Source organism: Neomonachus schauinslandi, chromosome 15, assembly GCF_002201575.2.
Source record: "Neomonachus schauinslandi chromosome 15, ASM220157v2, whole genome shotgun sequence".
NCBI lineage: Eukaryota > Metazoa > Chordata > Mammalia > Carnivora > Phocidae > Neomonachus > Neomonachus schauinslandi.
The window spans coordinates 25,104,762-25,117,458 of NC_058417.1; the positions used below are offsets into that span (position 1 = coordinate 25,104,762).

A 12,697-nucleotide genomic window follows, 5' to 3' on the forward strand; every position below is an offset into this window, starting at 1 on the left:
GTCACTATATTGAGGTCTGTGATGTCATCATGGTAATTTTTTTTTTACTATCATTTTATTTTTTAAGCAAAGTTAAACCACCTCCACAAATTTCACCCAGCAAATCAGTGGGCGGAGAATTTTGTGTGGCTGCAATGTTCGGGACATCCAGATCGTGGTTTGCAAATAATGCAGGTCTGAAAAGAGAAAAAGGTATGGAGCTTACTGAAGCTTAAACTTGCCACTTGTAATTTTTATTTCTTGAGGGAAATTTGTAGTGGTTCTTCTTGAATAATCTTGAACCCAGTATTCTCTGAACCCATTTTTCCATTCAGTTAGCATGTCTCTCCTCAACTACTCAAGCCTTATTAAGGAGAAAGGCTATCCTCTCTCTATAAATGTGAAATAAATTGCCCATCTGAATGTTTGTATTTTGCTTTGCTGGAGACAATCTACCAGTGTCCTCAACATTGTTAATGCCATACCATTCTACATTTTTACATTTTTGACAAGCTAATTTCATGCCATTGCCTCTGAGGTGTGGGGAGGAAAACCCTTGTTATCCCTACTTTAGAGACAAGGAGCTTGAGATCAACGAGTTTGAATATCTTAGCTAAAAGCACCAGTTAGGAAGTGATGGTATCCGAGTTTGAATCCAGGTTTTCTAAAGCTCCATCTTGACTTTAAAAAACAAACAAACAGACAAAAAACCACCACCAACAACTTTGCCATATTATAAGTTAAAAGATAAAAACAGGCTCCTGCTCAGAAATGAGTCATCTTTTTTTTTTTAAGATTTATTTATTTATTTGAGAGAGAGCACGTGCAAAAGCGAGGGGAGAGGCAGAGGGAGCGGGAAAGAGAAAATCTCAAGCAGACTCCACATTGAGCACGGAGCCTGACATGGAGATCGATCCCATGACCCTGAGGTCATGACCTAAGCCAAAATCAAGGGTCAGACGCTCAACCCACTGAGCCACCCAGGCGCCCTTAAGAGTCATCTTTTATGGTAACCATTGCTCCTTTGAGTTTATAGAATTGTGTTTTTTTAAATCCCTGCTTTGATAGCCAAGATTAATACCTAATTTTTTTTTTTTTTTAAAGATTTTGTTCATTTACTTGACAGAGAGAGTGAGAGCGCACAAGCAGGGGGAGCGGCAGAGGGAGAGAGAAGCAGGCCTCCCGCCGAGCAGGGAGCCCGATGCGGGGCTCGATCCCAGGACCCCGGGATCATGACCCGAGCCGAAGGCAGACACTTAATGACTGAGCCACCCAGGCGCCCCAATACCTAAAATTTTTATATAATTACTGCTTTAGTATGTTACTCCTTATTTTTTGTGTGCAGAGGAGTGCCTGCATTCATGAACCGGGTATTTAAATCTGAATGTTAAGATTGTGCCCTTATTATTTCAGCACTATTAAAGTAGGTCACAAACTGAGTTGTTAGTGAGGCACTTCTCTGCCCAGCTCCACAGGCTGTATTGTTCTTGGCAAAATGGCCCTGCCTTACGCTCAGTACTGGCAGTCAGACATCAGCCCTCTCCCTAGTTATCGCCTTTCTGTGACCCTTTCCTTGGAAATAGGATCTCAGGCACAGCAGGTTCCTTGCCTAAGTGGGAGAGGATACAGTAAAGTATGCAAGCCTTCCATTTTCTTATCCCATCTCTATTTTTTTGTTACCTCTTTAGTTTTAATGATGCTATCAAAGTGACTTTTTGTTACCAGTTAAAACCCTCTGTGAAGCTCGATTTCAAATGCTTCTCCCTTCTGTTCTAATTACCCTTTTAACTTACTACTCCTTTATGTCCCGCTGACTGGTCGTTAGCCATTTTCTCAAATCAGCTGTAATTGATTCCTCTGGCATGGAGATAAGGTGACCCACCCAGCATTCATGAGTGATTTTATATGCTCCTAGGTTTACTGTAAAACCCAAGATACAGGACTAAACCTGTTTTAGTAGTGAGGACATGTGTACTTCCTTATAAAGTCATTTGATTAGATCCATATTCAGCACCTGACCTTAAAGTATGATTGGTCTTCGTTTACATAGAGGCCCGTGATTCATGGAGAAGAGAGAAGAAAGAGGATTTGGGGGAGGAGGATGTGCGTGTTTTTCATTTATTTGTTTTAATCCAGGTTTTAAAAAACAAAGTTTGGGATGCCTGGGTAGCTCAGTTAGTTAAGTGTCTGACTCCTGATTTTGGCTCCGGTCATGATCTCAGGGTCATGAGATCGAGCCCTGTGTCGGGATCCTTGCTCAGCTGGGAGTCAGCCAGAGATTCTTTCCTTCCCTCTCCCTCTGCCCCTCCCCCTCTCAAATAAATCAATCTTTAAAAAAAAATAAAGTTTTCTGAGAGAAAGTAGAGAAGTTAAGCTGATGTAAGCACCAGGGAGCCTCTCGTGCGGTTGAATTGGTACCTCCCATGTAACTACATCTTAGTCCATACGATGTTCCTTTCCAATCAGTCCTTCCCTATCCCACCTGCTATCATTTATTTTTTGTAATGGGGAACAAATTATATGGCAGAAAAATACAAAAGGCTGTGAAATATTGTTTCACTGTATTAGAATTTTGAGGATATTTTCATCATTTTTGAAATAAATTGCTTAAGATTTAAACATAGTTTGATAGCACAGAGATTCTCATATTCATTAGCATCCACTTCTAAGAAGCAACTTTGAGGCAGGGAGCAGGCACCATGTGAAACATTTCCTGCTGTATTTTCTCTCTCCTTTTATGCCATTATCCCACAACCAGGATCTGTTTCTCTGTTTGCAGATCAGTCCAAACAAGTTGTAGTTGAGTCTCTCTACATTATCAGTTGCTATGGGACCTTAGTGGAGCACATGATGGAGCCACGGCCGCTCAGCACTGCCCCCAAGATTAGTGATGACACCCCACTGGAAGTGATGACCTCACCTCGAGCCAGCTGGACTCTGGTTAGGTAGGACCTCCTTCCATTGTTTTTAGCAGCTTTACTGAAGTGTAAAATATTGAAAATGTACAATTTGATCAAGTTTGACATCTGTATACAGCTGTGAAACCATCACTGTGATTAACATTACAAGTATATCCATCACCCCCAAATGTTTTCTTGTGCCTCTTTGTAATCTCTCCCTCCTGCCCTTCTTTATCCCTGCCTCACCCACTGAGCCCCAGGCAACCACTGCTCTGTCATTAGAGATTAGTTTATAGTTTCTAGAATTTTATATAAATGGAATCATAGTGTGTGTGCTCTTTTTTTTGTCTTGCTTCTTTCCACCCAGCAAAATTATTTTGATTCATCCCTGTTATTGCATGTATCAGTAATTCCTTTTTTGAGATATAATTTACATGTAATACAGTTCACCCATCTAAAGTGAATTTTCGGTAGGTTGTATACCCATCACCACACTCATTTTCATCACCCTCAAAAGAAACTCTATACACATCAGCAGTCTCTCTCCATTTTCACCAAACCCTTCAGCCCCAGGTGACCATAATTTACTTTCTGTCTCTTTGGATCTGATCTGCCTACTGTGGACATTCTGTATGAATGGAATCATACAAAATATGACCTTTTGCATCTGATTTTCTTCAGTTAACATAATGTTTTCAAGGTCCATCCATATTGTAACATGTATCAGAAGTTCATTCCTTTTTTTTTTTTTTTAAGATTTTATTTATTTATTTGAGAGAGAGAGAATGAGAGACAGAGAGCATGAGAGGGAGGAGGGTCAGAGGGAGAAGCAGACTCCCCGCTGAGCAGGGAGCCCGATGCGGGACTCGATCCCGGGACTCCAGGATCATGACCCGAGCCGAAGGCAGTCGCTTAACCAACTGAGCCACCCAGGCGCCCCGAAGTTCATTCCTTTTTATGGCCAAATAATCGTCCACTGCATGGATATACCATGTTTTGTGTCCATTTGTTTATTCATTTTGTTTATCCATCAGTAGATGGCAGTTCCACTTTTTAGCTGTCATGAATTATGCTGCTAAGAGCATTCGTGTACAAATTTTTGTGTGATCATGTTTTCAGTTGTCTTTGCCTTATGCCTCCTTTTGAATTACCTTGTCCTTGCATCTTTGTATTACATTTTCCAGAACTTGGGGTTTTTTCCTATCCACATATAGAGCTTTAGTGCTTCCTCTATTTCCAGTCTCATGTTCGCTGAAAATAGAGAGTACATTGGAATAGCCATTAAGGGGATTAGAAATGAATATAAATTGATTGGAAGGTTTCCCCAAGATATAATGGCTAAACACTGTGGAAATGTTTATTAAGAATCAGAGTCCTTCTCAAAAGTACATGATCATTAGAATCTTTATAAGCAAGTATCAAGAGAGAAATAAAATCTAGAATAAAACCTGTTCAACACAGTGTACAGTGGTACAGAAGAGGCAGAGAAAAATTTATCCTGACAAGTATGGAAGGAAACAGACAAAAATGGATATGAAAATGATCCCTCTCCTTTTGACATTTTAAAATATTCTTATATTGATTTTTGGAGGCTCCAGCATTCTTTACTACTACTTTACTGGCCTAGATTGATCTGATCAATATCTTATTTATCAAGCTATTTAGGAACAGGCAGATCTAATTAGAATTACTGCACCATCATTGTTGAAATAAATGGCTTATTTTGGAGCTCACATTCTAATTAGGTCTGTAATAAGTCAGCCATTAATTTACTTTCTGTCTCTTTGGATCTGAAAAAAACCCACCATGTGGGTTTTTTTAAAAGCACTTTTACCTGCTTTATTTTATTTTAAAATATACACATATTCTGAGAGTAGTGAGCTCCAACAGTTGTCTGAAATTAGGTAAAATTAGAGCTACTTAGTTGTGACATTGAATTCCACACTTCCTCTCTGTCCAGTGCTTTGAATGTCTTATCTATCCTATTGGAAGGTCTTCTGCTATTAAACTAGTATCAGCTGTATGTAATTGTATGACTCACTGCCACCTTTTTTTATTCTTTTTAATCAGATGGCCTTGTATTTCAGGTTTCAGCACTTCTAACAAATTCACTTTAATGATTACAAAGATAGTGTGAGTTTATATCAGTGTCTATAAGTGGTGACAGTGATGGTGATTTACATCGCATCTATTAAGCTTAAATATTAATATTCTTCTGCCGTTTCCTTAGAACTCCTCAATGGAATGAATTGCAACCACCATTTAATGCAAACCACCCTCTGCTCCTCGCTGCAGATGCAGTCCAGTATTATCAGTTCCTGCTTGCTGGCCGTAAGTATTTCGCATTGTTTTTTTACCGTCTGTACAGTGTTTTGAGATTTCATCTTAAAATGCTCACTTTTAATGCAGCCATGCATATTACCAAGGGTCCACAGGCCATAGGCCATAAAAATCAGATTGAGGCAAGTAAGATATTTAATACAAATGTAAACCATAAGCCTTCGTACACATTAAGTATGCCTCTGGCTTTTCATATTCCTTGGCCATGAGATATACTCCTGCAGTTATACAAGTTCATGGGGGTATATCTTGTGGTCTCAAAAGTTTTTTTAAAAAAAAATGAGGATACTAGGATATATTAAACTTCATAAAACTTGTTATCTGTTTCTGACATAAAAAAATAAACACTTTTCACTGTGAAAAGTGTCAGTAGGTTTTTCTTTCTGTAGATTTTATTGGGAACAATGAAGTAATGATTGCAACTCTGTTGGGTATTTGTTTACTTTCATATCTAAGCCCTAACATTTATAGAAATTGATCCACATTCTTTTTTCACTTGAGGAGAACATGTACATTGAGCTAGAAACAGCTTATTTTGTAGGGGAGGCATGGAAAGACAATATTTATTATCCAGTTTATGGTCATAGAATTAAAAATTCTTTACAATTATAATTTAATTTTGTAGGATTGACTGGATCCTTAATTTAACTTGATGGCTATGAGTGCTGTATGTTTTTAAGAAACTTCCTAAAAATCAACACTGACATGCTTTTAATGGAGTTTTGTTGTATAGAACTTACTATCTTTCCTGGCTGTTTTATGCAGCATGAAGTGAAATAGTTCTAAAACTATTTTATTTTATTTTTATAATGTGTTATGTATTATACTGGAAACAGAGAAAATTTACCGACTTTGCTCGAAATTTCTGAAGCTCCATAATTATAACTCATAGTTGGCAGTCTTGCTCTCTTATAAAATTGAATTCACTGATTCTTCCCAGCATGGATTTACTGAGTGACTTCTATGTGTCAGGCACTTGTGATTTAAACATGAATAGCATGTTGCTTCTGTGCTCAATGAATTCACTAATTCAGGAGACAGGTGTTAAAAAAAAAGTAAAATAAAATGAGATGGGTATATCAGTGAACTATGAGTGCAGAACTTCAGTTGCCAAAGCCCCCCCAGAGGGGTATATGTGTTTTTGGGCTCAAGAAGCAGAGTCTGTAGATGTTGTCAGGTTCTAGATTATTGAAGCATATATGTAGTTCTTATCATTTGAATTAGAAAAAAATGACACTTCTATAAAATCAAATTTAAATCATAAGAACATTTCCCCCCTACCTCTCAACAGGGGTGAAAATAACTAGTTGTTGAATGAAGTAGAGTTGACTCAGAATTAATCTTGGTTTGCTTTGTTTCATTATTTTGATATTTTGTTATTTATTGTGTCCAGTAGGCAAACAGATATGTAGGACAAAGATAGGGGCAAAAATCAAATGCAGCTCTTTCCCTTAATTTTTGTGTTCGGCAAATTAAGCTGATTGACGTTACTTGATTTTAGCAGCTCTAAACACCTCTGTCCAGTTCTCAGAATTACAGAGATCCCAGGTGCACAGTTTAAGAACCACCACTGTAGGCAGTAGCAAGCTGCCAAATGTTTTCAAGCATTGGAGTGACACCGTCAGAACCGCATTTTAGAAAGATCGCTCTGGCAGTGTTGTAATGGGAGATTCAGAGGAGGGGAGGGGTGCGGAGGCTTGGTGATCCTGGAGCAAGATGAGTGAGAGGGCTTTAATTAAGTCTGTATTACAGAGAAGACAGGACAAACTTGTGAGATGTTGCAGAGTTGGAATAGAAAAGAATTAGAGATAATTTGAAAGAAAGGAGTCATTGATGATCCTATGGTTTCTAATTAAAATATATCGTATGAATGCATTTCATGTTAGACCATTCCAGATGGACTACCACTGGGACAAGGATAGAAAGGCCTGAGTTCCAGTTCCAAACCACCTCTCAATAATTTGATAAATATAAAATATTAATAACAATACTTGCTCTTATAAAGGTGGTGTTATGGTGAATGAAGGGATGCTAAAGTGCTGTAAAAATTGTAGAACACCCAAACTAATAATACACCAAATGGTAACTAACTTGAATTTAAATTAAAAAAAAAAAAAACCCTGTGCAACAGTTTAAGCATCATTCTGTATCTTTTCTCAAAAGTACTGGTTTTCATATAATAGACTTCAGGGACTTAATAATGGAATGCCTATTCTGACTATGTGATTCTGGTCATGTTGTAATATCTGCTATATAAGTGATGGATGTAATTAATTTGTTTTCTCTTACTTTGTGAAATGTCACTGATATAATTTAATAGGTTTAAAAAAAAACCTAAGCGATAGGTAATTCTGTAATAATTATTATATTACTTCTTTACATTGATGGCAGAGACACAGAATTAGCCTGATTTTTAAGTCCCCCGTTTCCTTAGATAAAGGAAGACGATTTGATTGGAAGTCCTGGACATGTGTATATTACAGGACTGAAGTGATTAAATATGCAAAAGATGGACATCTGCGTCAGAGGAGTAAAAGCCTGAAATACAATTGGTAAAAGCAATGCCGGAGCCAGTTTAGAGAGAATGTCTTTACCTGCCCATCTGTTCAGTCCTTTATGCAAGTTAGAGCCTCGTTGAGAAAAAAAAAGAAGACATTCTTATTACCCTCTTGCTTTCTCTCCAGTTCCTCTTACTGAAACCATTTGAAAAGCTGTTGTGACCTCTTAAAACACAAGTATACCATACCTGATGCTGGGAAGTTTTTTGTTTTACTTAACCATATTGAAAATCCCCTCTTACTTCTCAACTTGAAGAGTTGATAAATATATTTTTTCAGATACAACCATTTGGAGTAAAACTCTAATGCAAACTTCTCAGATGTTGCCAGCATTTTCACTGGTGATGTGTTTTGGATCTGTGGACCAAATGAAGTGGACTTGTACCAACTCCGGAAAATATAATAATAGTAGACAAAGCATGATGTAAATGGAGATGGGAAAGAGACTGTCTCAGGGAAAAGAGAGTAGGAGAGCAGGATGTTTAGCAAGGAATCCCCACTCCCCTTCCAGCCCTGTAATCATAATAAATACACTGCTAGTTGATAAACAAAGTTCTGCATATGTGGCAAAAGGGTAACTGGTGGGGGAGGGGAAGAGAAACCTGCCTGAAACGCTAAAGACTTCTCACCTAATTTTAAAGTGAAGTAAAAACTCCAAAATGTTGTGTTCTTTTTTTTTTAATTTTAATTTTTAATTTCTTAGAGAGAGTGTGGGGTGGGGCAGGGAAGGGGCAGCGGGAGAGTGAGAGAGAAAAATCTTTTTTTTTTTTTTTTTTGAGAGGGAAAATCTTAAGCAGGCTCCGCACCTAGCAGGGAGACCCATGCAGGGCTATGATCTCATGACCCTGAGATGGCAACCTGAGCCAAAATCAAGAGTAGGACGCTCAACCAACTGAGCCACCCAGGTGCCCCAAATTTTGTGTTCTTAACTGTCATCACATTTCCCACCTCTATTAATTGAATGGGAATGATACAAAATTAAGGCATTTTGGTCTATCAGAAATTGACTCATACTGGAATGTTCCTTACACGATGGAGGCTGAGGTGTCTTCTTTGTTATTAGGTTGAACCATAGAAATTGCCATTTTGAGTAAGTAAAACAGGAGTCAAATATCAGCAAATTCATATGGTTTAATTGAGTAGATTGATTAAATGTGCAAAGTGAATGTACAAATGGTAATCTAATCTTGCTTTATAGCACAGTAAAGGTAAAAATCAAGACTCTAATATCAGAAAAATGTTTTGCTTTGGTCATAAGAAATCTCAGGAATAGTTTATAAAAAGACTGCAGCAGAGGAGATTTGTAATTTTTGTGTTAACACCATTTTTTCTCCTATGAAAAAAATTCCATACTGTAATTACCTTTTCTAAAATAGGCACTTTATTTCAGTGTATTACTTTGCCGAAAACAAAGATAAACATTAGGAGAGACTAACAAATATCATCTAGCTTTGAATATGATCCCAAAATAGACAATAACTTTTTCTTTTGTCTGCTTCAGAGCTTCCCAAATTGTAAATTAAAGATAGGGCTTACTGAGTTGACTTGGGAAAGTTTTATTTAGGGGAGAAATAATGTTTCCTCCTTTTCTTCCAGGTAATTTGGCAGCAGCAGTATTTTTAAGTTGCTGACATTAACTAGCTTTGTTGGGGGTGGAGAGGTTAGACTTTGAACTTCTGAGGTAATCCCTGGGTATGTGAGAAGTTCCTGCCTAAGCTCGTTGAGTTTTCTTTGTTAAATGGTAACAAGAGATCATTCAACAGAAACATAGCTTTGATATACAATAGAAAGGTGATCAGGATCCATAGAACCTCTCTGTTTTACTGGGGATATAACTGTTTTCCCCTACCTTTAAAAGCATTATAGGAAAGGTGGGGAGAACCTTTGACACCATATGGAAAGGAATGAAAAACACAGAAGATGGGCGCCTGGGTGGCTCAGTCATTAAGCATCTGCCTTCGGCTCAGGTCATGATCCCAGGGTCCTGGGATCGAGTCTCACATCGGGCTCCCTCCTCGAGGGGAAGCCTGCTTCTCCCTCTCCCACTCCCCCTGCTTGTGTTCCCTCTCTCGCTGTGACTCTCTCTGTCAAATAAATAAATAAAATCTTTAAAAAAAGAAAAGAAAAGAAAAACACAGAAGATGGTTAAAACATAATCTGTTTCACATAGGGGCGCCTGGGTGGCTCAGTCGTTAAGCGTCTGCCTTCGGCTCAGGTCATGATCCCAGGGTCCTGGGATCGAGTCCCACATTGGGCTCCCTGCTCAGCGGGAAGCCTGCTTCTCCCTCTCCCACTCCCCGTGCTTGTGTTCCCTCTCTCACTGTGTCTCTCTCTGTCAAATAAATAAATAAAATCTTAAAAAAAAAAAATATGTTTCACACATGTACATTTCAGTGGATTTAAAATTTTTTGTGTGTGTGAAAATAATATTCTTTATTGGGTATTTCTTGAGGCTCCATTTGAGATTGACCATTCTGCCTGAAACAACAACAAAAACCAGAATACGTAAAACAACCGTTTTCAAGTACCTGGACACCAGGGAATGAGAGGCAGTGATTCCTGGGAGATGGGAAACAAATGAGGCAAGCCTTACAACTGCCTCCATTTATTGCCTTGAAAGAGTTTGGGGACTGTGCTGCAGTGGGGGGGGGGGGGGTGGTGCAAGTGGAATACAGAGGAGACGGAGCAGAGAGTCCAGTAAGACCAAGGAAGAGCACCTATCAGCAAACTCTCATGAACTATTATTGTAAATAAAGTTTTACTCCAACAGCCACACCATTTCATTTCTATGTTGTCTATAGCCACTTTAAAAAATATATATATAAATATATATTTATATTATATATATATTACATATATATAATATATATATAATTTATATATATTTATATATATATAAATTATAACCACAGATTTGAGTCATCATGACCCACAAAGCCCTATTTACTATTTGTTAACTCCTAACCTAGAATTTGCTGGATACGCCATCAGAGAGAAGGGATCTGCACAGAATGTGAACTCTGAAGATCTGCAGAGGGTCCTCCTTTAGTATTCAACACAGTACTGGTGGTTGTAGGAAAATGCCCGAAGCCAAGGAAGCAACCATTAGAGAGTCCTAGAGGGCATAGAGCCTAGAGCCCACACAGGGTCTGGAACAGTGACTCTACAACAGTTATTGTAACTGTATTTTGTATATTTGAAAAGTTAAGCGGAGATATGGGAAATTTTAAAGATTCAAATCAAAGTTCTGGATAAGAAAGCCTAAATATGAAAGCTGCACTGGGTAAGATTGAGGATAAATTAGAAATTTCAGAAGAAAATATTAGTGAACTCAAGGACAGACGAAGAGAAATTATCCTAAATGAAACACAGAAAAAACCAGTATTTTAAATAGCTTCACTGAGCTGTGGCATAACCTATACTTGAAATTAGAGTCCCTGAAGGAGGGGTGGTGTGACAAGAGAAATGGCCAAAAAATGTCCAAATCTGATACAAGCTATAAACTCACAGATCCACGAAGGTCAATAAGTCTCAAGCACAAGAAACTTGAAGAAAACCATACCAAAGTACATTGTAATCAAATTGCTCAAAATCATTTAAGAAGAGGAAAATCTTAAAATTAAAAGCAGCCAGAGGGGAAAAAAGACGTTATATACCAAGGCAAAAATGATAAGAATGACAGATTTAAGTACTGAAAGGAAGCACCTGTTAACCTAGAATCCTAGGCCCTTCCCCCATCTTTCAAAATGAGAGAACATTTTTCTCAGATATAAAAATATTTAAAAAAATGATCAGCAATAGACATGTTCTATATGGCATGTTAAAGGAAGTCCTTCAAACAGAAGAAAAATGATACTAGTTGGAAAGAAGTGAAGAACACTGAAAATGGTTAAAATATACAATATGGGGCTTAAAATATACAATAATAAAAAATCAAAGATTGTCAGTATATGTGGGTTTTGGTAATGATTTATGTCTCTTCAAAAGTTACTGTTGGGGTATCTGGGTGGTGCAGTCCGTTGAGCATCTGACTTTTGGTTTCGGTTCAGGTCTTGCTCTCAGGGTCGTGGGATTGAGCCCCACATTGGGCTCAATGCTGGCTGTGGAGCCTGCTTAAGATTCTCTCCCTCTCCTTCTGCCCCTCCCCAGCATGATCTCTCTAAATACATACATACATACATACATACATACACACATACATACATACATACATACATACATAAAATTTACTGCTAACACAAAAACAGTATCCATGTATTGAAGTCTTTAAAATACACATATAAATGTATATACACATGCATATATGTATATATTTTGTGTGTGTGTATGTGTGTGTGTGTATAATGCATGACAATAGTAGCATTAAGGCCAGGAGTATGGGAAATGGAACTATTGTAAGGTTTTTAGAATGTATGTGAGTGGTATAACATCACTTGAAGGTAAACTGTGATGTGTATAATGAAATGTATGTGATGTATGTAATGAAACCAAAACAATCTACACCAAGAAAGGAAATAAAAGGGAAGCAAATAAGCAAGATGATGTAACCCTGAGCATATCAGTACTCATATTAGTTATAAATGGTCCAGACATCCTAATAAAAAATCAAAGATTGTCAAATTGGATAAAAAATAAGCCCCAACTATATTGCTGCTTAGGAGAAACATACTTTAAACCCTGAGTTACTACATTAATATCAGACTACATGGACTACTCTACCCAACAACAGTAGGATACACATTCTTTTCAAGTGCACAGCAAACAGTGACAAGGATAGGCCATCTTCTGGGCCATCAAATAAGTCTCAATAAATTTTTAAAAGCTTTCAAGTCATATGAAGTATATATTCTCTGACCACAATGGAATTAAATAAGAAATGAATAACAGATCTTTGGAAAATCCACAAATATTTGGAAACTA

At 37.7% G+C, this 12,697-nt stretch overlaps 1 protein-coding gene across 1 annotated transcript in view; it reads left to right on the forward strand.

Moving 5' to 3' along the window:
- The window catches only part of BCAS3 (BCAS3 microtubule associated cell migration factor), a 602,596-nt gene that overhangs the window by 296,544 nt on the left and 293,355 nt on the right, over nucleotides 1-12,697 (forward strand). Inside the window, exons 17-19 of the mRNA XM_044921944.1 lie at nucleotides 68-192; nucleotides 2,759-2,924; nucleotides 5,110-5,210. Coding sequence (XP_044777879.1) covers nucleotides 68-192; nucleotides 2,759-2,924; nucleotides 5,110-5,210 — 392 coding nt within the window. The remainder of the gene's footprint in view (nucleotides 1-67; nucleotides 193-2,758; nucleotides 2,925-5,109; nucleotides 5,211-12,697) is intronic.